This window comes from Rhinopithecus roxellana, chromosome 11 (assembly GCF_007565055.1).
Source record: "Rhinopithecus roxellana isolate Shanxi Qingling chromosome 11, ASM756505v1, whole genome shotgun sequence".
Classification (NCBI taxonomy): Eukaryota; Metazoa; Chordata; class Mammalia; order Primates; family Cercopithecidae; genus Rhinopithecus; species Rhinopithecus roxellana.
In genome coordinates this window covers 87,000,685-87,023,724 of record NC_044559.1, presented here as the reverse complement: position 1 = coordinate 87,023,724, position 23,040 = coordinate 87,000,685, and the positions used below count along the sequence as shown (strand labels likewise).

The 23,040-nt window shown below is 41.6% G+C and overlaps 1 protein-coding gene across 11 annotated transcripts in view; it reads right to left on the bottom strand.

The window, feature by feature from the left end:
- The window catches only part of CELF2 (CUGBP Elav-like family member 2), a 543,854-nt gene that overhangs the window by 309,476 nt on the left and 211,338 nt on the right, over window positions 1-23,040 (bottom strand). For 2 of the 11 annotated variants that reach the window (XM_030940452.1, XM_030940456.1), the window contains exon 1: window positions 9,672-9,957. The exons of 8 other annotated variants lie outside the window; for them this stretch is intronic. In XM_030940452.1, coding sequence (XP_030796312.1) covers window positions 9,672-9,745 — 74 coding nt within the window. In that variant the 5' untranslated portion in view covers window positions 9,746-9,957. Of the gene's footprint in view, window positions 1-9,671; window positions 9,958-23,040 lie in introns of those variants that run through there. One more of the 11 variants, XM_030940453.1, reaches the window with a different exon arrangement.

Genomic DNA, 23,040 nt, shown 5'->3' with positions numbered 1-23,040 from the left:
TCCCAACATTAGTCTGACAGTAACACTGTGGGACAGGTAAGCAGCATATTTTATTGTCCTTATTTTCTAGATGAGGAATCTTGACAAGTCAACTGAGACTTGAAGTAGGCATGGAACAGATTAGAAGGCAGGCCAGGCATTCTCATGAGATGGTGGCAAAGGATGCCCAGCCTTGAAGGACACTCTTCCACTCTGGTGCTGGGAAAGGCCCTGATGCCATGTCCCCAGTGGTTCCATTTTATGACATACAGGGCAAGTCGAACAATCCAAGAGGAAGTTACTCCCATGAAAAATTAAAAGGCACACATAGCCAATGGAATTCAAATGGTCTTTGTAGTAAGAAAAAGTATTTCCTCAATTCCTCCCGAGAGAAAGGTAAATTCTGCAACAAGTACTCAACCAAGGGGAAGAAAAAAGAGTACTTGCCTTTCAGTCTCCTTTCCAACACAGGAGAGAGGCCCTTATGTAAGAGGACTCTAAGACACCAGAAGTAAAAACACATTCCCAAGTGCTCTAGGTACCCAGAGGAGGAAGAAACACCGTCGATTTGATGCTGGTGGCAGCTTTTGGACATCAAAGCGTGAAAGAAAAGAGGGAACAAGGAGACAGGAAAACATGAGCTTGTGGTGAAAAGAAAGAAGAATCCCAAATGCACGAGGAGGCAATGTAAGGACGGCTTAATATTAAGAAACTGCTTTGAGACAGAGCTGCCAGCAGCATTCAGCAGCATCCGGGCTTCTCAAATGATTCCTGCGTTCTCCCTCAATCCTGACACCGAGAAAAGATGGCTGGCTGGACAATGGGAGTCACGAGCAAAGATGTTACCAGCATGGACTGAAGTGAGTAATTGCAGTTGGAGGCCTCCTGGTGACAATTTTGAGAAGGCAAACACAGCTGCAGCATAGCCAAATATAGCTGGTCCAGACAAAGACATTCATAAAGTTAATCATTCCGAAACACGCCACCCTTATGCTCAACCCGAAAACTCAACACTCCTCCTATAATGTAGGAAGTCAAAATACAGTTCAATGCGCAGAAACAAGCAGCTGCTCCAGTGGAATTTACAAGTGATGAGCTAGGTATTTGGATACTGCTCTCCTCCCAAGGCTCCAACCCTCAGAACTAAATACCGGACGGATATGGCCCCTTCTCTTGAAACTTAGGAAGCCGCTCAGGAAAAGGATAATAAAACGGGCATTAGAGGAGATTTTTTAAAAATATACACAAATCAGGAAAACATAAGAAAGGCAACAAGAAAACTTCGGAAAAAGCTGTACTGTTTATGACCACACTGAATCTAGGCCAGGGTACAGAGACTCAGGAGTGAAGAGCAAAACAATGAAGTAAATCCACATTAGTCCTCTACCAAATGCTTTCTGTCTTCATGCTTTTGGGTATCATCTTTCCATTATTCCCCTAAGAGTTTTCAAGGACCAAATGATTTCGACCCTGTTTCACTTGATATCCAATGTCTTCCCCCAAGTTCCAAAGAGAAAACACCTGGGTGTGTGTGTGTGTGTGTGCACACGCGCGCACGCGGAGAGGGGGATATTTAAGTTGGTTTACACTAATTTACCCCCTTCCAGGCTTGTGAATCTGCTGTAACGTTCACCTTTTTTAAGTGTTCACTTTATGTGCTGGACTCCCACTAGACAATACAAATTTCAAGGACCCCTTTCAGCAGCAACAGGCGGCCATGGGATCATGACATGGATCATATAAAATGGCAGCAGCAGCCAAGAGGCACGAGGTAGGGGGTGTGGTCCGTGGAGGACCATAAGTATCTGTGCAATAAGACAACATCAGCAAAGGCCCAGCTGTCCAGATTTCTCTGTGAAGAGTCCATTTTTCTTCCTACTCTCACTCTGAAAAGACCTCAGGAGTAGCAACATCTCAATTGCCACTGAGAAACAGAAGAAGCGCCCAGATCCAAGGACTCAGCAGTGAGGAGAAAAGAGGCCCTCAAAAGGGAAAGAGTCTCAGCTTTTCACCCAGTAACATGGCAGGATTGCCAGAGTGAGGTTGTCTTCACCCTTCATGGGAGTTAATCCAAAGTTCTGGGAAGGAGAGTCGAAATACAGTCGCGAGACTTTTTTCTAGCAGTATCACTAATTTGCAGTACATCTCTGGTCACAATGTGAAACTTTTCTGAACATAAAATCTTTCAGTTACAATGGTAATAATCCAAAAACACAAGTATCATGACTTTTGTAACCAAAGACCATTTCATGGCAAATATTTTAAGAAAGTGAAGAACTATGCTGTATTAGTCCATTTTCATACTGCTATTAAGAACTGCCTGAGCCTGGGTAATTTATAAAGAAAATAGTTTTAATTGACTCACAGTTCAGCATGGCTGGGGAGACTTCAGGAAACTTACAGTCATGGCAGAAAGGTAAGGTGAAGCAAGGCACCTTCGTCACAAAGTGGCAACAAGGGAAAGCATTGAACAAAGGGGGAAGGGCCCCTTATAAAACCATCAGATCTTGTGAGAACTCACTACCACGAGGACAGCACATGGGAAACCCTGTAATTCAATTACCTTCACCTGCTCTCTCCCTTGACACGTGGGGATTATGGTGACTACAGTTCAAGATAAGATCTGGGTGAGGACACAAAGCCTAACCGTATGTCCAATAAGATGACTTTCCAGATATATAGTCACATATATATATACATATGCCCCACACACATATTTTAGGCCTACTGACCACATTCAACTAAGTAACAAATTATTTTACTATTTTAGCCTGAAGGACCAACCGATGGTCTTTGTGTCAAATAAATGAGATTCAACTTTCCTGCTACTAGGAGAAAGGAAGACATAATTTGGGGAAAAGGATATAAAATACCACCTTAAAATTTAATGAGTTATAGTCAAACTGTGAACTTTAGAAAAAGCATAAAATCAAGACTTTCAGCATAAAAGCACATGATTTTAGACTTAGTATGTAAATTGAAGTACTTAGGAGTATACTGTTACGGCACCAAAAACAATTTAAGCTGTCCAAAAGCTATGTCAAGATGTCAAACAAATCAGCTGACCTGAATTTCATTCTCCCTGAGTAGTGAGTCACCACCTTCATCTGTGAAAGCAGGAAATCTTCAGTCCTATTGGAGCTTGTAAGTGTCAGACAAAGCAGCCGCGGCGCTGGGGGGACTGGATTTCCATGGTTATGACAGACAGCACCACACAGTCTCACTGAAGAGACAAACTTCTGGGACTTCTTCGTTATTATTATTATTAGAAGAAGAAGAGTCTTGCTCTGTCGCCCACGCTGGAGTGTCATGCTGCGATCTCAGCTCACTGCAACCTCCACCTCCCAGGTTCAGGCGATTCTCCTCCCTCAGCCTTCCAAGTAAGTGGGACTACAGGCATGTGAAACCACAGCAAACTAATTTTTGTATTTTTAGTAGACACAGGTTTTGCCATATTGGCCAGGCTGGTCTCGAACTCCTGACCTCAAGTGATCCGCTTGCCTCGGCCTCCCAACGTGCTGGGATTACAGGTGTGAGCAACCGTGCCTGGCTGACTTCTTTAATTATTGAGATTTAAAATCAAAATATTATATCTAACTCCTACCTTTAAAGCACTATTACTATGAGAGGAATCCTGGTAAATTGGTCAACTACCTAGGTTACTCGTGGGCTGCTGATCTAGACGACACAGACTGTTTAAATGAAGATCTCTTCAGCACACATTTCTTCATTTAAAACCCCACCTTAAGTAAAAGGCCACGTAGCCTGATAGAAAAATACAGAATAATAAAGCCGACCTGATAGTTTAAATACCGCTTAAACTTAATTTACATAAATCTTTAGGAGGAAAAAAAAATGGGTCTAATAATTTGCTGGTTAAGTTGGCTCTGAGGCATTCATTCAAATGGAGTAACAAAATGTAACCAAAATCTGAATTTGTACTCATACATCATTTTGAAAGCCACAGGATTACACACTTACTAGCATTACATTTTAAATTATCAGCTGATTTTAAACCATCACTCTTAGTATCTGAATATAACATACAATCTGTAGTTCATAAAAGAGACCGTTCATAAAACTCCAGGTTGGCACAGCAAATGCGTAAATCTCAAATACGCTCACAAGGCATTTCAGCCACATAACTGGAATTGTATTTCTATAAAAACAGTTGGAGTAATCACTTTCTGTCATGATTTAGAACAAATGGGGAGAGTGAAGCTGTTCAAAATCTCCCTCAATGTCTCCCCCTTTCTTTTAAAAGTCCTTTAGAAGGAGTCTAAAGCTCTCACTAAATGAAAAAGACATTCCCAGGAGGAGGAGGTGGTTTCCATCCCTTCACATCTGGATTCAGAGCATGAGGATATTGGATGGAACAATTACACGGTGATGATGCTAAAGGGGAATAATTATTTTACAATTACCTGAGAGCATCACATTTGCTGCTCTAATTAGTTTTTGTTTCCTACATAGGTTTTTCCCAGGAATGTGCAGCTCCATTTCTCTTAGGTTTAGCAAGAGATGTTTCTTAAGGAAAAATAAAAATACATTTTCTGCACTGCTACACAAGTGGCACACCACTGATACTGGCTTCATTATATGACTTGGCACCTCCCTGGTGGAGGAAACAGGATGCATGAGAACTTGTAGGTGCTAATGAACTGGAAATCATTAGTAGTTTCCAAACCCTCCCTTCTGTGGTTCTCTAAAACAAACATTACACTGACAAACATCTAACTCTTTGTGATGTCCTAATCTGAAAACAAAAAGCAAAAATGTGACCCTCCCCTGAAGAAACAAAATCTCCCAAACAGTAATATTCTAAAGTGGAAATAAGGACCTATTAAGTTTGGGTAAAAGTGCAGCACTGAACATAAACAACATTGATGACTTATTAATTTTGCTCCTTGAATCATGTTGAAAATATAACATTTTCCATTTAAATGTAAATTAGATACGGAATGCTTATAGTATTGCTTAACATTTATGAGAGTTTGTTTTCATGTTTGTTGGTTTCTACAAAAAAATGCAACAATGACATCATATTCCTGTGATAATCTACATATAAGCCTCAACAATGATCGCTACCCTGATTTTTTTGCCCAAGAGCTGGGTCATATTGCGTGCTGGTTGTGTTACACTCAACTGTATCAGATCACTTTGCATGCCAAACATAACCTGTCTTTTTATGCTAAGTAAACGAGTGTTTAACTTTTAATAAAAGCAAGGAAGGGGTAAAGAGAAATGAAGTTTGGGGATTTATGTAAAAAAGGAAAGGATATTGCAGTCTTTTACCACAGGCCAAATATAGTGTTGTTATAGCTGTTAAGGGAGGAAAAAGAAACAAACACTGAGAGGTGGAAAACACTCTAAATGATCCCATGAAATCTTAATTACTAGGTTCATATCTAAAAATCCCATCACCTTTTTATCTTGTCTTTCAAGGGTCTTGTTTCCCCAGCTCACTGCATCTCATCAACAGATGCCAAAGTTATCTCAACCCAGCAAATTACAATTAAACAGCAAGATTTAACAATTAAAATAATACCTCTGCCCAGATCAAAGATAACATCAGTGTTCTAAAAAGCCAATGTGGGATGAATTCTTCGTCTCGGAAAGCAGCTGATAATATGTGCTGTTAACTGAGCAATCTCAACTGAAAAAAATACTTTAAAAATGTTCCTCAAAGAATCATATGCAAAACCTTTTCTTTAGACTTTTCTTATTTTAATTTCCTTTCATGAGCATCATAGTATCAGGTGATAAATGCCAGTTATCTCCGTATTATTTATCTGTATTTTCTAAATAGACTTTAAATGCCCATGGAGAAGAAACACAGAACCCCACTGCTTTTGATCTTCATCTTGCTGGAACCTTGTAAACCAAAAAGATTTTTAATTAAAATATATTCTGCTTAGTTAACAGATACATGGAATAACCGAATTAGAATCAAATTAGAAAGTACACAATGATGCTTCACATACATCAATCCCGATCAGGTGACATACTTATTTCTTATGTTCATTCTCACGTGGCACAGTTTTGATTTTGATAAAATGCTATGTTATATCCTTTAATTCAGTGTTCTTCTCTGCATCAACCCATGAACATGACACGCCAACCCCATACGTGTTCACTTACTTGAAAACCACGGCTTTACCATTTACTGCCTATGTGGCAGGGGCAAGCAGGTCACCTCTTTAAGCCTCATCTGTAAAATGTGGGCAATGTCCACCCTGCAGATTAGAGACAGTGTGAATCAACTATCCTGGGGGCACGGCAGGCACTCAACCAACAACTCACATTTCCTTATTTTGCTGGGAGGCAGTCATTACTTCTTGGACTAGTCACACTGCCCCTCTAACAGTTTCTTAATCTATAAAATGAGGTCTGAGGAGATGGTCTCTAAAGCCCTTTTCAGCTTTAACAATGATGTCCTTAGAACCACCCTTCAGTTTAATTATACGCTGACAGGTACTTTGCCAGTTATCCTAACTTGAAAGGACTTAACCAAAAGCTAGTTCATTAAGCTGATGAATTTACAATCAACATAACTTTTCTCATTTTCAATAACGTTACCTACCAACTGTAAAAAAAATTAAGATTTATTTTTAATTTATTGGTAGACTCTTCTCAGTGTCTTATTCTAACACCTAATGTTTTTAAAGCTGTGTTTGTCAGTCTTTCTAACTGTAATTTCTCATTTCTGAGACATCATTTATTAGTTTGTGTTTAAAAATTCAAGACCATTTACAAACCCTAAATGCAAGTATATGGTCATTAAAAAGGCAAATCAAAGGAGGAAACACTCCCCCCTCCATCCTAATCGAAAACCAACTGTCAGTTTAAAATCAAATTTTTAAAGAATCAGTGCCTGTTTTCATTATGCTGTGTTGCTAATATTGTAGATGATATTCTATAGTAACACAAAGACAATGAAACTTTAATAGCCACGATTATTTAAAATGTCCATTTCCATTTCTAGGTTTGATACTGAATGTTTAAAACCCTAAAACTTTTAAGCATATATTGCAGCAATTCTACACCACTGCAGAGCCTTAAATGATCTGGGCTCTTTAAACAGTGGATAGCTCGTGGGGCCATCAAGCGTAATAATTCATCTCAAAAGCTATTTGTTCATCTGCCTTGAGGACTCAAACATATTACATCTTGCAAACTTATCTAATATATTCATGTGGGAAAACGCCATTGAAAATGTTCTACTGCTTTGGAAAAATCAACAGTAGAAAAGCCCCTATGCTTTAAGTTCCTTTTAGGAATAGGCCAATATCTAGCTGACTGCAATTTAGTCCAAATGGCAATATACCACACATGACAACCAGTCCCAAAAACAATACATCCGCGTGGCTAGCTTCTCAACTGCGTGAATATGGCAATAAAACTCACAACTTAGGCGGATTTCAGGCATTTTCAACTTGTCATATTCTCCCACACACACCTCTACCCCCAGGTACAGTATCTAACATGAGTTAATTATCAACGATATATAAAAGCATGCCATAGTGTTCTCAGGGCTATGGAGACACACAATAGCTATTTTGGAAACAAATAATAAAACTATCATTTACAAATCCTTTTTTCTTCCTTTAGTTCAATTAAGCAACAGCTGACAAACGCTGAGAACAATTTGGGTTTGATTCCAAAGGCTATCATTTGGAAATAACTAACATTTGGAAGAGAAGCGAGGTAGAAGTCACGTTAAGAGAGACTCCATGGCTAAGGCACAAGGGCTCAGTTCAGAGCAAATCGCTTGAACAGGCCACATTCATCCACCAAATGAAAAAGAAATTAAATTTTCATAACTCATAATTTAATTGACAAGAAACTGCATCTTTCTGAGGCCATTAACACTTTAAATTCATAGAGAATTCATCAGCTTAGCTATATTATGGTCACTTAAGTAGTAGGTGACCATAAATTCAAAATCACGATTAGGTGAATTCTTCAGTTCAGCCTGGACCCTCCAGCTTCTAGAGGAGAAAACGCAAAAAACTTTCACACTAGCTCATGTGCAAACATGTATTACGTGTCTATACAGATATCTATTTTACGATGGGGGACAGGAGAGAGGTCTCTTAAAACAAATGTCGTGGAAATGTTACTAACCATGATTCATATCTCGGAGAAAACTACCAAAAAGGAATATTGAAAAGATGAACCTGATCATGTACAAGCAAGTTAACACCCTTAATATTGACTCAAAAGACAATTTGCATAACAGATTCTATCATCCCCTTCCTCCGCCCTCCCCGCTTTCTTTTGGTTCTTGCAGCTCAAATAATTGGCTATTGCAGAGTTTCTCAAGAATCTCTTAACTCATAACACTTAACATGCTAGAAAAAGAATCTAGCATGGCAGGGGAAAGTTAGTTGCCAGGGAAATGGATCATAAAGCCTGGAATAACCTCAATACTGCAGAGTACCATAAGGTGCCAGAAAGAATATGGATGTTAAGTCCTACAGTGGGTAGAACGGGAAACATTTTACACGCACTCTTACCATAGAAATCCTTTTTTCCCCCACTAGATTAGATTAATTACAGCTTAGATCCGCTATCCAATTTCTCGCCTGATGAGAGAGAATCTAAAATGTCTAAAAAGGACACAGACCTTTTGGTCCGCTCTGGCAATCCTTTCTTTTTAGGTTTCCTTTTCCTAACATGCCTGAAATACAAATAGATCCTGCTGACCCTCCCTGAGCTAATTAAAACTTTTCTATCAAGCCAGCTAAAAATTAGACATACTTTCCTTTCTTCAGGAATCCCAGCTCTCTACTTCTTCCAATAAACGCTCTACCCTAGTTTGACGACATGTAAAACAACCAGAATCACATTAATTATTAAATTACAGACTGCATATCAGACAAACCATGGTTACGTAAAAATTACCTCTAATTTCTGCAATAAAGTACACCTGACTAGTTTCAAGCTTTATAATTATCCCCCCGCCCTTCCTTGTCTCCGCTTCCCCTCTCCCACCTTAGGAAAGGCTCTTTGCAAATATCAAGTCAGATGAGCGGGTAATTTGGTAAGAAAGCTCTTTCCCCGGGCCACGAGAGCTCCGTCAGCCCCGCATTTCAAATGACACGAGCGTGCACACTCGCACGCGCGCACCTCGCCCGGACCCCGTGCCCGCTCGCCGGTCCCCGTCACGCCGCGCCCCGCTCAGCCCTCACCCGGACCCCTGGACCCCACCCGGTCCCCGCCCGCCCCACCGGACCCCGGGACTCCGCGCCCGGCTAGCCGGTCCCCACTCGGACCCAAGGACCCCGCCCGGACCCGCCCGGACCCCGGGACGTCGCGCCCGGCTCACCCAGCTCGCGGGTCCTCGCCCCGGCCCGCGGACCCCGCCCGTTCACTCACCCGCGGGGACCCGGGACGCCGCGCCCCGCCCGCTGGTCCTCACTCGGACTCGCGGACCCCGCCCGGTCCCCGGGACGCCGCGCCCCGCTCGCCCCTCCGGCAAGCCCCGCGCCCCGCACCGCCGGCGCTGCTCGTCCGCACCCGCTCCCTCCTCCCGCGTCCCGCGCCGGCCTCCGAAGGCCGAGGGAGGCGGCGGCTCCGAAGCGGCCAAGTCGCGCCCGGGAGCCGCGGGCGCCGCCCGTCCCCTTCGCGCCGCCGACTCTGAGGGGAGGACGCCCGCTCGCCCGGCCTCGGGACGCGGCGCCACTCACATTCTGTCAGGAACGAGCAGGCGGCTCTCGACCATCATGTCCGGGAGGAAATCCAGCTTGAAGGCAGAAGTCATGTTCGCAGGCGCACGCGGCGGCGGCGGCGGGGGGCGGCTCTGCGCGCGTCCGAGCGGCCGCGGGCGGCGCGAGACGGGCAGGGACAGGTGCGCGCGGCCTCCCCCGGCGGCCGCCGAGCCGGCACTTGTCACATTCTCTCCTCGCGCTCCGCCAATCCCCTCCGAAATCCAGCGCCGGGGCGGCCGGCTGCCGAGCGCCAGGTGCGGCGGGCGGGGGCGGAGCTCGCGGGGCGCCCGCCGCCGCTTAACCCCTGCGGGCCCGCCGGCCCAGAGCGCGGCCCCGAACCCGGCCCCGCCCCGCGGGGACCCAGGGCGGGCCGCCGCCGCCGCGCTCACCGCCGGGGCACGGGCAGACTTCTCAGGGTCCCCCGGGCCCCCGAAGGCAAACCCGCTCCCCGCCTGGCTCTGCTCCCCCGCCCGGGGGTCCCTGGCAAGAGGCCGCCGTGGCCGCTCGCAGTAGGTTTAGGGCCACCCGGGCGCCAAAGCCCGCTCCACTTCCAGACTCAAGCCGCGCTCCCAGAGCCCAGCGGCGGGAGGCGAGCAGCCTGAGGGTTCGCTTCCATGCTCCTCGGTGTGGTGTGCCTGCCCGGGCAGGAGCTAACGGCGATCACCGAAAAGGTATAGGAGGTTTAGGCGAGGTAAAGATCAGATATATGACCCAAGTGACATGTAGGGACTTATCGCAGTGCTCTAAGGAAGACAAACCTGCCTCTGCACGATGGCACTGCCTCTTCTGTCATCTTGCAAACACTAAGAAGTATAAGCGGCTGAAAATAGTCATAAATCACGTTTTCTACACAAACGATAAATCATGAATCTGCCATTTCCTAGTATTTAACACAATAATTAGAAACCAGCTCAGTGAATTCACGAGTGTTAGGTCTGTAATGTAAGGGCCATGAAGCTTAAATACCCACTTAAGATTTGTGACTGATTTACTAACAAGAATTGAGAAACATGGCCAAACTCTTAAAAATTAAACTCGCCAGCTTCTGTTTTTTTTCTAAGTGATTTGCATAAATTCTGGAAAATTAATTCGTTTCTAAGGTGACATTCTAATTGATCGTTCTCATTGTTTAGTTGATTATTTGGGTAGCAAACTTTTCACAGTGGAGTCAGAAGTATGTAAGACTTCGTGGCATATTTCACATTCTGAATCAACATCATAAATTGCATACGAAAAGTTTAGTTTACCTCTTAGGGAAACCATGACTGGATTTTGTAATGACATCTTCAACTTTAAGGGCAATGTATGTGTCTATACAGCTATATGCTATATACCTAGACAAACATGCATGCACACACACATTATGGTTTTGTTTGAAATATGTAATTTTCAGTCTTTGTTTTTCTAAAAATCACAACTGTACTAGGAAGCTGGGCTTTCTCCTCACAAATTATGCCTGAGGATACCATCACACAAACCAGAGGGGTAAACAACCAAGTCACAAGTAGTTAAATGTATCAGACATGACATAGAGAAAATATGATTTTAATTTTTTCTCACCAGTTTCTTGTGTGATGACAGCTAACTAGAGGTTATGAAGGCAAATGGATACTTACAGACCAATTTTAAATCCAGGTTTGATGCATTGAGCAATATAAAGTATCAGACCTGGGATAGTCAATTAAGTCCACATGTGCTTAATGGACTTGGTTGCCTTCTTCAGCTGAACAATATATCTGGCTTTTGACCTTCGATTTCCAAGATCGTTAGATGTAGGGCTAAACTAACCTTAATTTTTAAAATACAACCTTACTGGAGGAACCAGGTCTAGGCTTCTAAGGAACTGAGAAATGGTTGCAATCGAGTGAATTTTTATACTCCCAAAGGGCCAAACTTGACCTCAGACTACTAAGCTACATTTATTCCCCAGCTACTGTTCTGCCTTTGAAATTACAGGATTTTAGTTGGTCTTTCAATTATCTTAATAATTAGCTGGATAAACGAAGACAAACCTTGACAGTTCTTGGTTTTCCATATGTTATTTGCATAAATAATGTATAAATATATATAATGAGCTGACTATATAAATATTATTTTAAGGAGCAGAATTGGCCTCCAAAACAGAAGCAACACACAACTGCATTAATCAAAATGAAAAATATTTTCTAATCAGCCATAGCATAAAGTTCCATATATATCTACATTCTATAAGGTAGAACATGTTTCATTAACATGTACGCTTCTGAAATATTTATTTTCTCTTTAATTGCATGTGAATTAGTTGGAAGAAGCTGTAAGGAAGCCCTCTTACTGACTTAAACCTTCTCAGCAGTTTGTTAAATTCTAGCCTCAAATTCCCTGAGCAATAGTAGATTCAAAGCAGCTTTTAATCATACTATGAGGAGGGTGAAGTAGTATGTAAGTAGGTCATAGAGAGAGAATTCCAAGTGCATAGGTTACTGCCTTATTTAACTACTGTGTAACATAGTTTTCAAAGCACATTTGCTTTTGCAGTTTAAAGATATAAGCAAAACCAGGGTCAAATATAAAAGAAAACTCACTCTACATGGGATACGGTGATGTGAACCGAGGAGAGCTTATGGGGTGTATCTGAGTTTAAATACTTCGGCTGACAAATACATAAATAATGTAGTGATTGCATAGGCACTTGAGGTAGGTAACAGAGGGAAATAAAATACTCACACACATCACCCCCCATCATAGGTTATTTACAACAGTCTTCCATTTGTAGCTTTCATTTCTAATATCGAGTCGGTTTCCATGATCACAGCACATACACAAAAGCCATTTGTAAAAATACAAATTTCAAAAGCTCTTGAGAAAACAAAACAAGAACACCCAACCAAATACTACCCGATGAAAAGCTTCAATTTCTCATTTCACTGCTTTGGTAGGAAGAAAAAAAAAATCTAAAAACAACTCAACAGGGCCCCTTTTTTAATTTTCATGCAGTAACGAGCCATCAGGTATCATGTTTTGGCAGGTGGAGTTATTTGGCAGACAGCTCTATGGGGTCGCTGTTGAACGCTCAGGTTCAATGAAGCTATTTTATAGCCAAGGATCTTATCGACAGCAGTGGAGGGGACGACGCCATCAGCTGGCCCCACCTGTGGATGTGAACCGGTTGGTGACACTACCCTGTGTTGCCATCACTGGGGACCAGGCTGTCCTGAACAATGAAGTTTCCTCATAGTTTTAACTGCATTGTAGAAAAACCTTGAGCTCTTCTCTCGCCCCATCCCCCTACCTTCCCTAATTGTCTCCTTTTTTTAATCAACTTGCTATTCATTTCCCAAACAAAAGGCAATTCAAGAATTGGAAGCACTTCAAGGGAAAGTTTCTGAATGACCTCATTTTATATGAGGCCTTCCCAGGCAAGGGAAAGCACTGTGCCGTTTCAGCTCCACTTCCCTCTTGGAACCTCATCTCATACAGAGTTTTGTCCACAGGTCATTGTCTGAACACTGAATTATCACTGGCATTAAAGAAAAAAAACAACACTCAATAGAAACAGTGCTAATAAATGCATTTGTACACAGAGTACAAACTGCTTGAATTGGAATACAAACCCTTTTTCTGCCACCTCACTCAATCAATGAACCAGAATACAGTCCCCTGACTAGACATCTTTCAACATTTTTGTACAAAGTTGCTACTATAATTTAGGGACTGGTACTCGATATATCGTGACCCATGTTTATAACCCAACAGTTAATTTTCTGCTCCTGCAGACAACCCTGTATATCTTGTGACATTTCCATTTTTTATTATTCCTATACAGAGCTTCCCATGGTAGCATCACTTAAAAGACAGTAGCTATCAGCCCTGCAACTACAGAACAAAGATGTACTAGCATTGTTCAGTTAACTCAAAAAGCCACCTTTACTGCAGGATTTCTTTTTCCTTCTCATTTCTGGCTCGTCATGACAAACCAGGATGCAAAACATCTTTCCTCTATCACATTTGCAAATTCAAATTTTATTAGCATAGCTGTTTTAGTTAACAGCAACAGCAAAGAAACAAAAAACAAGTCCAGTGTGCTCACAGCCATTTGGAGCAAGCAATACAGGCCCTGTGAGGGGATATCCTACCATTGCCAGGCAATACATTTGAAATCCACATGAATTTTAAGTACCTGAGAGAGTATCTGACTTTGCGACCATGTGTTTGTTCTTGGCTTACTGCAGTTTCATTAGCAACTTGCAAAAATAAACATTTTTTTAATGTGTTAACAAAAACCCCAAACATATCCTTAAGTGATATATTGTAAGCCTATCTCTTCTTGGTTCCATAATGATATCACTTAAACAATAAATATTTATATCGCCAATTATAAGTTTTAAATGATCACTTATTTTCGCTCTATCTTGATAACTTCTGGAACGGTGACATTATCACATTTCTAAGGTGATTTAAGTAAAAGTAAATGCCAATAAAGATGAAATCGTTCTTAAGCTCATTTTACATTTTTTCAGGGAATAGTAAGTAGTCACCGTTGCTTGAGAATAGCTTCTACTGGTTTCTATTTATTTTTATTTTTTGCAATCTTGTGTTTTTCTGAGGCTGTTTTTCATAGAGCCAAAATACATCATGGTGAATTTATCTCCCTTGTGAAGGGGCCTTCAAGCTGAAGACGGTTCCTTGGATACATACCTTCTCACTCGCAAAGGAGGGACCCCGCTAGCGTGTTCTGCAGCTTCCAATCCAAGGGAATGAAATGTTAGCACTGTGGATCTCTCGCACCCAGAGCCCAACCATCTCATCACTTCCCTCTCTAACTTGCCCTTTCCTTTTTCTCCTTTCTCCATTGTACCAAGCTTGCAGGCCTTTTTCTTTCTTTCTTTCTTAGCTTTCTCTTTCTCCCTTTTTTCCTCCTCTCTCTCAAATGGGAGCCAGACAATGGCAGAAACTTCCTCTCCAGCTGCGTGTCTGAGAAGGTAGGTGGCTACCAAAGTGAAGAGAGGAGCCTTGGGTAGCTCGTCTGCCAGAGAAATCACATTTGACTTGCCTTGACCAAGGTTGATTTCTGAACTAGGAACAGCTGTCTTCGCAGTGAGCACTGGGATTCCTTTCCAGACATTACCAGGAAGAGGAGGGGGGAGGATGGAAGACTGTCCACTGTGAAGGGAGTCAATAGGATGTGAAAATTGGGAAGGAGACGTCTGGGGAAGGGGTGGGCAGAAGAAAAAGGCTTCCTTGTCTAGCACTGTGATTTGCACATGGCAGGCACTCAGAGAGAGAGAAAAAAAAATCCTTTGAAGAAATGTCCCAGTGCCCTCTTGAAGATGCCGAGATTTGTCAAACTATACCGAGTGCCCTTATCTGGTGCCAGCCTGGCGGTAGGAACAAAATTTACACTTATCAGAATGAGGTTTTCATTCCTTCCCAGTCTGCCCCTCACCACCCCCACCCCGACAACATGTTTTCCCCAATTGGCCAGAAGTTCTTATCTTACTGTCAAATGGTGTTAAATTTTAGAAAAAGGAGAAATTACCGCTTGACAAACTACAACAGCTGAACAGCAACAGCTGGGAGGACACAGTTGCGGGCGTAACATTCGGTCCCAGAGAAGGCAGCAACAGGTGGGGTGAAAGGAAGAGAAATGGACGTGGTAAGCTTGAGGGTGGGGTTGTCTGAGACGGATCTTGGCAGGAATCAAATTCTCTACTTCAGAGGGAATCTCTCTGGGCATGACAGCCCCATGTGCCTGAATGTCTGTCCTTTTTCTGAACAAATACATCTTGAAAAAAGAGTGAGGATTAAGAGAGCCAAAGCTTTGGTTTCTGTTAAAATGAAGCACATGAATCTACTTGACTCACTATGGTAACTGATCCCTCCCTAAGAGCTCATGGTCACTGGGATGAGAAGATATCTGATCCAGTACATGCAGATCAGAATCTTCGGGGCAAGTGTTACTTTCAGACTGAGTGAAGACATTGTGAGGCTTAAGAACCAGACCTGTTGGATTCAGCATTTCATTCTGTCAAAGAGTTGACTGACACCGGGAATGAGTCATTTAATTTTCCGATTCATCAGCTAGACCTTTCTCTTAAGTGTGGTCATTCCGTACTTCCTAATAGAGATGAATGGCTGAAAAATCAAAGCCTACCGTGATCCTCAGATAAGAAGTACAATGTGTTAACCTAATTATCACTACAGCAATTATATAACCAAGCTATTAAAGTGACATGTAGGTTGAAAATACATTAAGGTTTTGAGCACAGGAAATTTATTTTTTTTCCCATAATATGGTTCAAATCTCCAGCCATTTTTAGCCAAGGATAGAGGTTTTTGAAAATCCCAAATGACTTTCTATTTAACTTTGCTTTTGATGCTAATTCCCATGAAGTCCATTAGGGGAATTTTTTTTTCTTTCTCTTAAAAGAACTACCCAAAACCTTCAGGAAAAAGTGGTATGGCTATCTAGTCAAGCTGAGTGGAGTATGTTCTATCTTGTCCTACCACTATCGCTGAATACAAAGTGTCATGTGACCTAATCACTTCACCTCTCAATTTCCTCTTTATATGAATTTACATATTTGTATACAAATATGTAAATAGCTACGTATTTGCCCTGTTTCATAGGAATAGGGCAGGTAAGAGAAGAGGAGAGATGTAAATGACTTTAGGGTCTGAGGAAGAAAGGGGATGAAGCTAAGGATTGTATTTTGCTGTCTTTAATAGTAAAAAGGAATTCAGGGTGTCCTAACGACATCTTCCCTCTCCCCCTCACCCACCTCCATCTGCCCATCTTTCAGGGCCCAACTCAACTCCCCTGTCTCTGCGTTGCGCCACTTGATCCCTCCTCATCCACTGTCTACGCTTTCTTCTGTGAGTGTTGTGAGCTGCTTGAGGCCCCAGATGATGTCTTTCATTGAGCACAATGTATGTTTATTGCTTGATTGGTTTTCATTGCAGTGTGACCTGTTTTGGTCCCCTAGAAGCATAAAAATTCACTTTTAAATTTCATAATGCTTTAAAATTGTCTATTGTTCCTTCCAATATCTGTTCCCGTTATACAGATTCAAGCCTAAGAGAAGTGAGGCATGGGATGCTTTAATTCAAAGACCTCCTCAACTGTAAGGTGAACAAATGAGGGTATAGAAGAGACAGTTGTTAGAATCTACATTGCTACTTTCAAAAATGTTTCCTTCCTTACTTGCTAGATGCTTTCTGCATTAGCACCATGCTCCATTTCTTCAGTCCTATGCCATTCCCAAAATTGGCACTGGAAGGTAAGTTTAAAAGAGCTGTAATTTAGGAAGGGCTGAGCAGCTGAAACTATAAACAGTGACCAGGGATTTGACCTCAGATCCTACGTGACGGTTCCTGGCTGAATTGTACAACTTCCCCACTAGTTAAAGCCAGGAGACACAAATCAACGTCTACAGTGGAACCACAGCACCAGAGAAAGAAATGTCTTTAACATGTCAACTATTAAATAGTTATACTGTCAAGGTGGCTCATGTGAGGTGTTTGGCTGAATACAGAGTCACAGTTCCTCCCACTGTGTCTATGGGTCTGTTCCTTTACCTCTCTCTCTTGGGCTCAGTTTTTCCATCTTTGAAATGGGAATAACAACTACCATTAACTCTTGTATATCTGAGGATTAAATTGTACAAGATAAAAGTAACCAGTTAGTGTAGTGCCAGGTATACAGTAGATTGTTAATAAATTTCATTTTTACTCCTTATTTCTATTATAACACCCCCACCCCTATCTTTGTTAAAACCTACAATGGGCAGTTGGAAAGGAAGAGAGAAAGCCAATCCTGATTCGATTGTTCTTTTAGCACTGAGGTTTTCACTGATACTTCTAAGGCCTGTAGCCAGACCCAGAGGGAAGAGGGAGGTTATCGTTTCTGGAGAGCAGGCACCAAACATCCTGAGGCTTGGAATGAGGTCTCCATTCCTTTTTATCAAATCGGTTTTCAAAAACAAGGTCAACATGAGTTTTCATTTACAGACATGATACCTTAAAGGCATCTCCGAATGAGCAGGTCAGCCTTCTCATCGAGCCCAGAGGAGAGCTGGACTCTCAGCCCAGGTTGTTCACAAAGCAAGGCATGAGCAACATTGCAGGGCCTGTTGTCCTGGTGGAACTGAGATGGACAGCCCTACCGGAAGGATGAAAAGCAACTCATCAATTTCCACATAAAGGCACAACTGTGCCCAAGCTAGTCAGTTCATAGACCTGCTAGAAGCCCGTGATGCTGCCAGTAAGCTTCAACACCGAGTTTTCTACTGATTGCAGCTGCAGGCCTTCTGAAGAAGGGGATGAAAACAGCCATGCATATCGAAGGTGTATCAGCATCATAACTTGAAACCTCAAGCTCTTCCTTTCCATGACAACCAACTTTGTGGAACTAAATAGTCTTGCAGGGAAACTCTAGTTTTTATCTTTTTCTGAGGACATGCTGCCAATCCTGCTCCCTAAACTCTAGTGATGCATCACGATCCTGAACAGCCAATCATGGGCGGATCAACCTGGAATGGGCTAAAGTAGCAGGAGTTCAATCTGCCCTCGTAATACATGTCACTGAGGGCTGGTGTCACCCTCTCTCCACAGATGCCGTTTCCTATTAACTTTGATGGTCTTGACATACAAGAAAATGTGCCTGATCGGTCACACAGAAGAAAGCTGTGTGTGTGTGCGGGCGGGGGGGTGGGGGTGGGGTGGAGATAAACACACCTGTACATGATAATTGCTGACGACATTCCATGAAGCAGAATGGTGTGTTTGGGAACAAAGTGTACCTCATCGAAAATCAGGGTTAACCAGCAACATCTCTGAGTTGAATGGAGGTTCCGACACATACACACACACACACACACACACACACACACACACACACACACACACACACAACTTCCATCTTAGTCCGATCTCTATGAATTGGTGCCATTTAATCAGAAAGGTGCTTCAGCTCTAGGACACTTCATTTCAATTCTGAATGGGCTACACCATTAAAACCTCACGCATCCTGTCCCTCCTTGGACACTCTCTTTCCAATGTCAGCCAAGTCAAATGCCACAAATTTTAATCCTCTCCAAACCATTGCCTCGTCTTTCCTACCAAACAAAAGTCACTGTTAGTTCAGAAAAAGACTCCTATATCGAGTAACAATTACAGAAGCAATCAATAGTTTTATGAATCAGGAATTCTCCCCACCCCAGATTCCCCAGGAATTATCAAAATATGCAAAGAAATTCAGTGAGGGCTAATAAAGGTGACCCAAAAAGGCATTATTGCCACTGAATGGACTTGTGATCCTTACTGTTCCAGGAAGTACAGATCAATTCCATGAAGAAGATGATGCCACAAAACAAACTGCATTCTGTTAACGACTGTTACAGAAATCTCTATACAAAGAAATCTAAGTGGGATATTTCTAATACCCACTAATTACTCACTACCATGATGACAAAATCAAGGTATGCTTTTCGTCTATGAATTCTGACACCTTAAATACAGAATGATCATCACCACATAGCACTCTTCCTTGTGCATTTTACTTTCTTTCCATCAATCTGCGTGTTTCCATGGCTGTGCTCAATGAACTTTTTTCAGCCACGTTTTCACCTAATTAACCCCCCTGATTACAATAATTAGTATTGATTCACTCTTTGAATGACTTCCTCAGTCTTCTAGCACAATCTGCATTTGCTACAAAGTTCTAGATATGAATATTAATCAAATGCTCGCATTTGTTTTTCAACCCCAAAAGGAGATTTTTGCAACTGTATACCCTCTTATTTTTAAAAAAGCAAAACTGTCTGGTTTCATTTTAACAAATCAAGGAATATTCATACACAGGGGTTAGAGATCTCAGTACACATCTATATGAATATTCCCAAAGCTCATGCAGAAGGGCTTAGGGTGCAATATTTACTTTCTATGGAAAGAAGTCATTTTCCCAGTTCGAATCTTTTGCTATTCATTTTTCTGCATGTCTGGGCTTAGAATTAAATTTTCCTTCAACATTTGTTGAAGTCACTACCTTGGGAATTATTACATGTAGAGGCTTATGGAAGGATACAGATTACGTATCCCTTTCCTGTTGTGGAAATAGATGTAGACAAGTTTGCCAGCTTCGGGCAACCTCACACCATCCCCATCAGGTGAAAGGAAAAGACATACATATGTCGGATGCTGGAATGGGGGCAGCCTCCAAATTCTGGGAGCTGGTAATAATCCAGCCACCGGAAAAGCAAACAAAGTGAGAAGAAAGTTCCCTCATTCCTGGACCTAACTGTGACTACCCAGGAATTACAGTGACTAGATCACAGACAAATAATTGGTAATTTAGTCAAAAATTCAACGTGGGGGTTTCCAAGTCGTTTCTTTAAGCAGGCCACAGACAAGCAGCTAGGGAGCACAGAAGGCTACTTGCTTCCCAACCCACACAAAATTGACTTGCAACCTTTGTTTTGGATTAAACATTTCCCATGGAAGCAGAATCTGAGTGTGCCATAAACAGTGTGCCAGCTTCAGATATAAAGCTTCACCAATTACCTTTTATGAGCTTATCTTGAAAACAGTTATTGGTATACTTGATGGAATGAGCAGTTCGAATCTCATTGCAAGTAAGACAACATCACAAGCATGCATTTAAAATCTACTCTATTCACAACCGATAACTTAAAAAATATTATTATGCTGCACATACATTTTGAGTGTCCCTACTCTGAAAATATTGTCCATAGAAAAATCTCTACTTCAGAAGGCAATTCTATTTATCCGGTAACATTTATTTTAATAATTCTGTATTAAAATTTTTTAAAACATTTCAACTTCAATTGAAAAGATTGAAATTCATGTCCAAATTCTAAAAAATAGCTCATGTTTCATAACTGTTTTCCTAAGTAATACATCTTGTTTCTTATTTACTGAGAACATCACTAATTTAAACCAAAATATAATCCAATAGGGAATATTTACAACTAAGGTTTAAAAAATTACCCTTTAAAATGATTTCCCCTCTGTTTTTTAAAATGAGGTCCTTAAACTCTCTCCATAAATGTACTAATATATTCTGATATATTGCTGTGGCACAAACAACTAATTAAGCAACACATTAGAATGTTAGATAAGATATATTCTTCATAGAAGTCAACCTTAGTAAAATGATTTTCATGTAAGTCAATTATAATTCACTACTGTAGGGTCAATTCTTTTATTTCTTATGTGGCAATATAAATGGTTTCATTATTTGAGAAGTTTGAAACAGATTTTTCCATTTTCTCTGTCGAAAGCTTCACTGTTCTTACCTTAGAAACCAATGCTTATCTGGTAAAATGAAAGATATTTGAAGATGTGAGAAATGTTTGCCCTGCATAAAAAGGCATTTTATGAGGACATAAGCGTAAATCAAAAATCAATATATTCCACAGAGACCTTGAACTTCACAACTTAATAGGCCATGTAATAATAGTTTGTGACCAAAATTGTAAGGGCAAAAGTTCTCACTTGTCCTTGAATGTCTAAATTGTTTATGTACATAGATGCCAAAGGGAGAAGCAGAGACTAAAAATTGTAATTTACGTAAACATCAAAAATATTCCTCTTCACTCTTTTTCATGCTATGTTTCATAAGTTCACCAAATGAGCAAATTAAAAATCCCCAAGCTTTAAATACCATAGAGGCAGGTCTGATCACAAGGCATTTGCCAGACTGATAATGGTATTACAAGCATTCTCAATCAATAAGTTTTCTTTCAGTAGTTAACAGAGAGGTAAGCAATAAATCTCTAACTTAATCCAACCAACATAGCGGCAGAATGCAAAAAGCTCTATGAACGGTAGATACTAAATTTTTTAAAAGCACAAAACCACAAACAAGCAGTTGCAAAAGCTCTTCATTCTGATAGTCTATACAAACAAGATTATAGGAGATAAAAAGGGTGTTGAAAAAGAAAAAAATAAAGCCCCAGACATGCATTAAGCTAGTTTGACAGCTCCATTGTTCAACCGGTCCCATTGTCAGACCCAAAGATGTATTCAGTGCTACAATGTCTGCTAGCAAATAAACAAAAGACTACATTTTTCAAAGCAGGACGCCAATTCTATCATAATTCTCCCTCTGCTTCCCAAAAGGTCAGTGGTGCCTCCTTCCTGGTATGTGAGAGAACCCCCAACACAGAGGCAGGAAACAAATACTTGCTTTCAATACATGGGGACCCAGGACGCCATGCATGAAAGAGGTCTCCAAACGGGTACACATTTTGGCAAACAGGATAAAGTGATCCAAACCTGGTAACACAGGAGGACTATTTAGGTAGGCTAAGTCCAGATTAGAGCGGTATTTGGAACACAAGTCTAATATGGAGTCTCCTCAGCTCCTTTTTCGGTGATTATTCCATGCAGAGTGCATAAAAATGAAAGAGGCTTAGACATTGCAAAGGAAAAGATGAACCAAGAGCCAGATTCAGAGCCCTTAAAATTATCCACTGGCCACTCACAAATAGCAGTGAGCAAATACATGATATGCTTTCAAAAGGTAACTAGTACAAATAGAACTCACGGCAGTCCTCCGCCTTTCTCTCGCTGGCTCTCTCTTTCTCCCAATCTCTGGGTCTCGATTTCATCTCCCTCTCTCTCTTTAGATTCTTTTCCCCCCCTTCTCTTCTAAGGTAAGGAAGCTACTTGATTCAGAGCATAATTATTGTCTCAGCCAGCTCTAGAAACTAGAAAAGCGTGCATTAAAAACAAAGGACACAACAACATACCTTAAAAGCAGCTCTTCATTTCTCATAGTAACAGCGGATTTGGGACAGCGCATGCTTCTATACTGATAGTCTCAACAAAAGCCAGTTCAGAAGTACGCTCAAACATCAATGCCACAGTCGCTGCTCACTAACGCGCCCTCTCCTCCCTCTCTCTCTCTCTCTCTCTCTCCCTCTCTCTCTCTCTCTCTTCCCACTCTCTTCCCTAGTCAAATGCTGAATAGTAGAGCAAAGGGGCTCCTGCCGATTCACTAAGTAGAAATAATCCTCTCTGACAAGTTATGTTGTCTATGCATATTATTACACTAATACACTGTGCTGCCTATAGGGGTCTTGTCTGCATTCACTCAAGCCTGGCTGGTGTTAGTTCTCCTAGTTACCATCTTTAAAAACTGGAAAAAAAAACAAAAACAAAAACAAAAAAACCAAGGAACTCATTTACCTTTTTCTTATACATTTAATAGCAAAATCAATTTCCCAGTTGCCTTTTGCTATCAAAACTACAAGCAAGCATCGCAGATGACTAACCACCGATTGGGACGGGTCAGTGTGCTAAAAAGGATTTCTGCCTCTCTTTCCTGGGATACTGCATTCACAGTTGG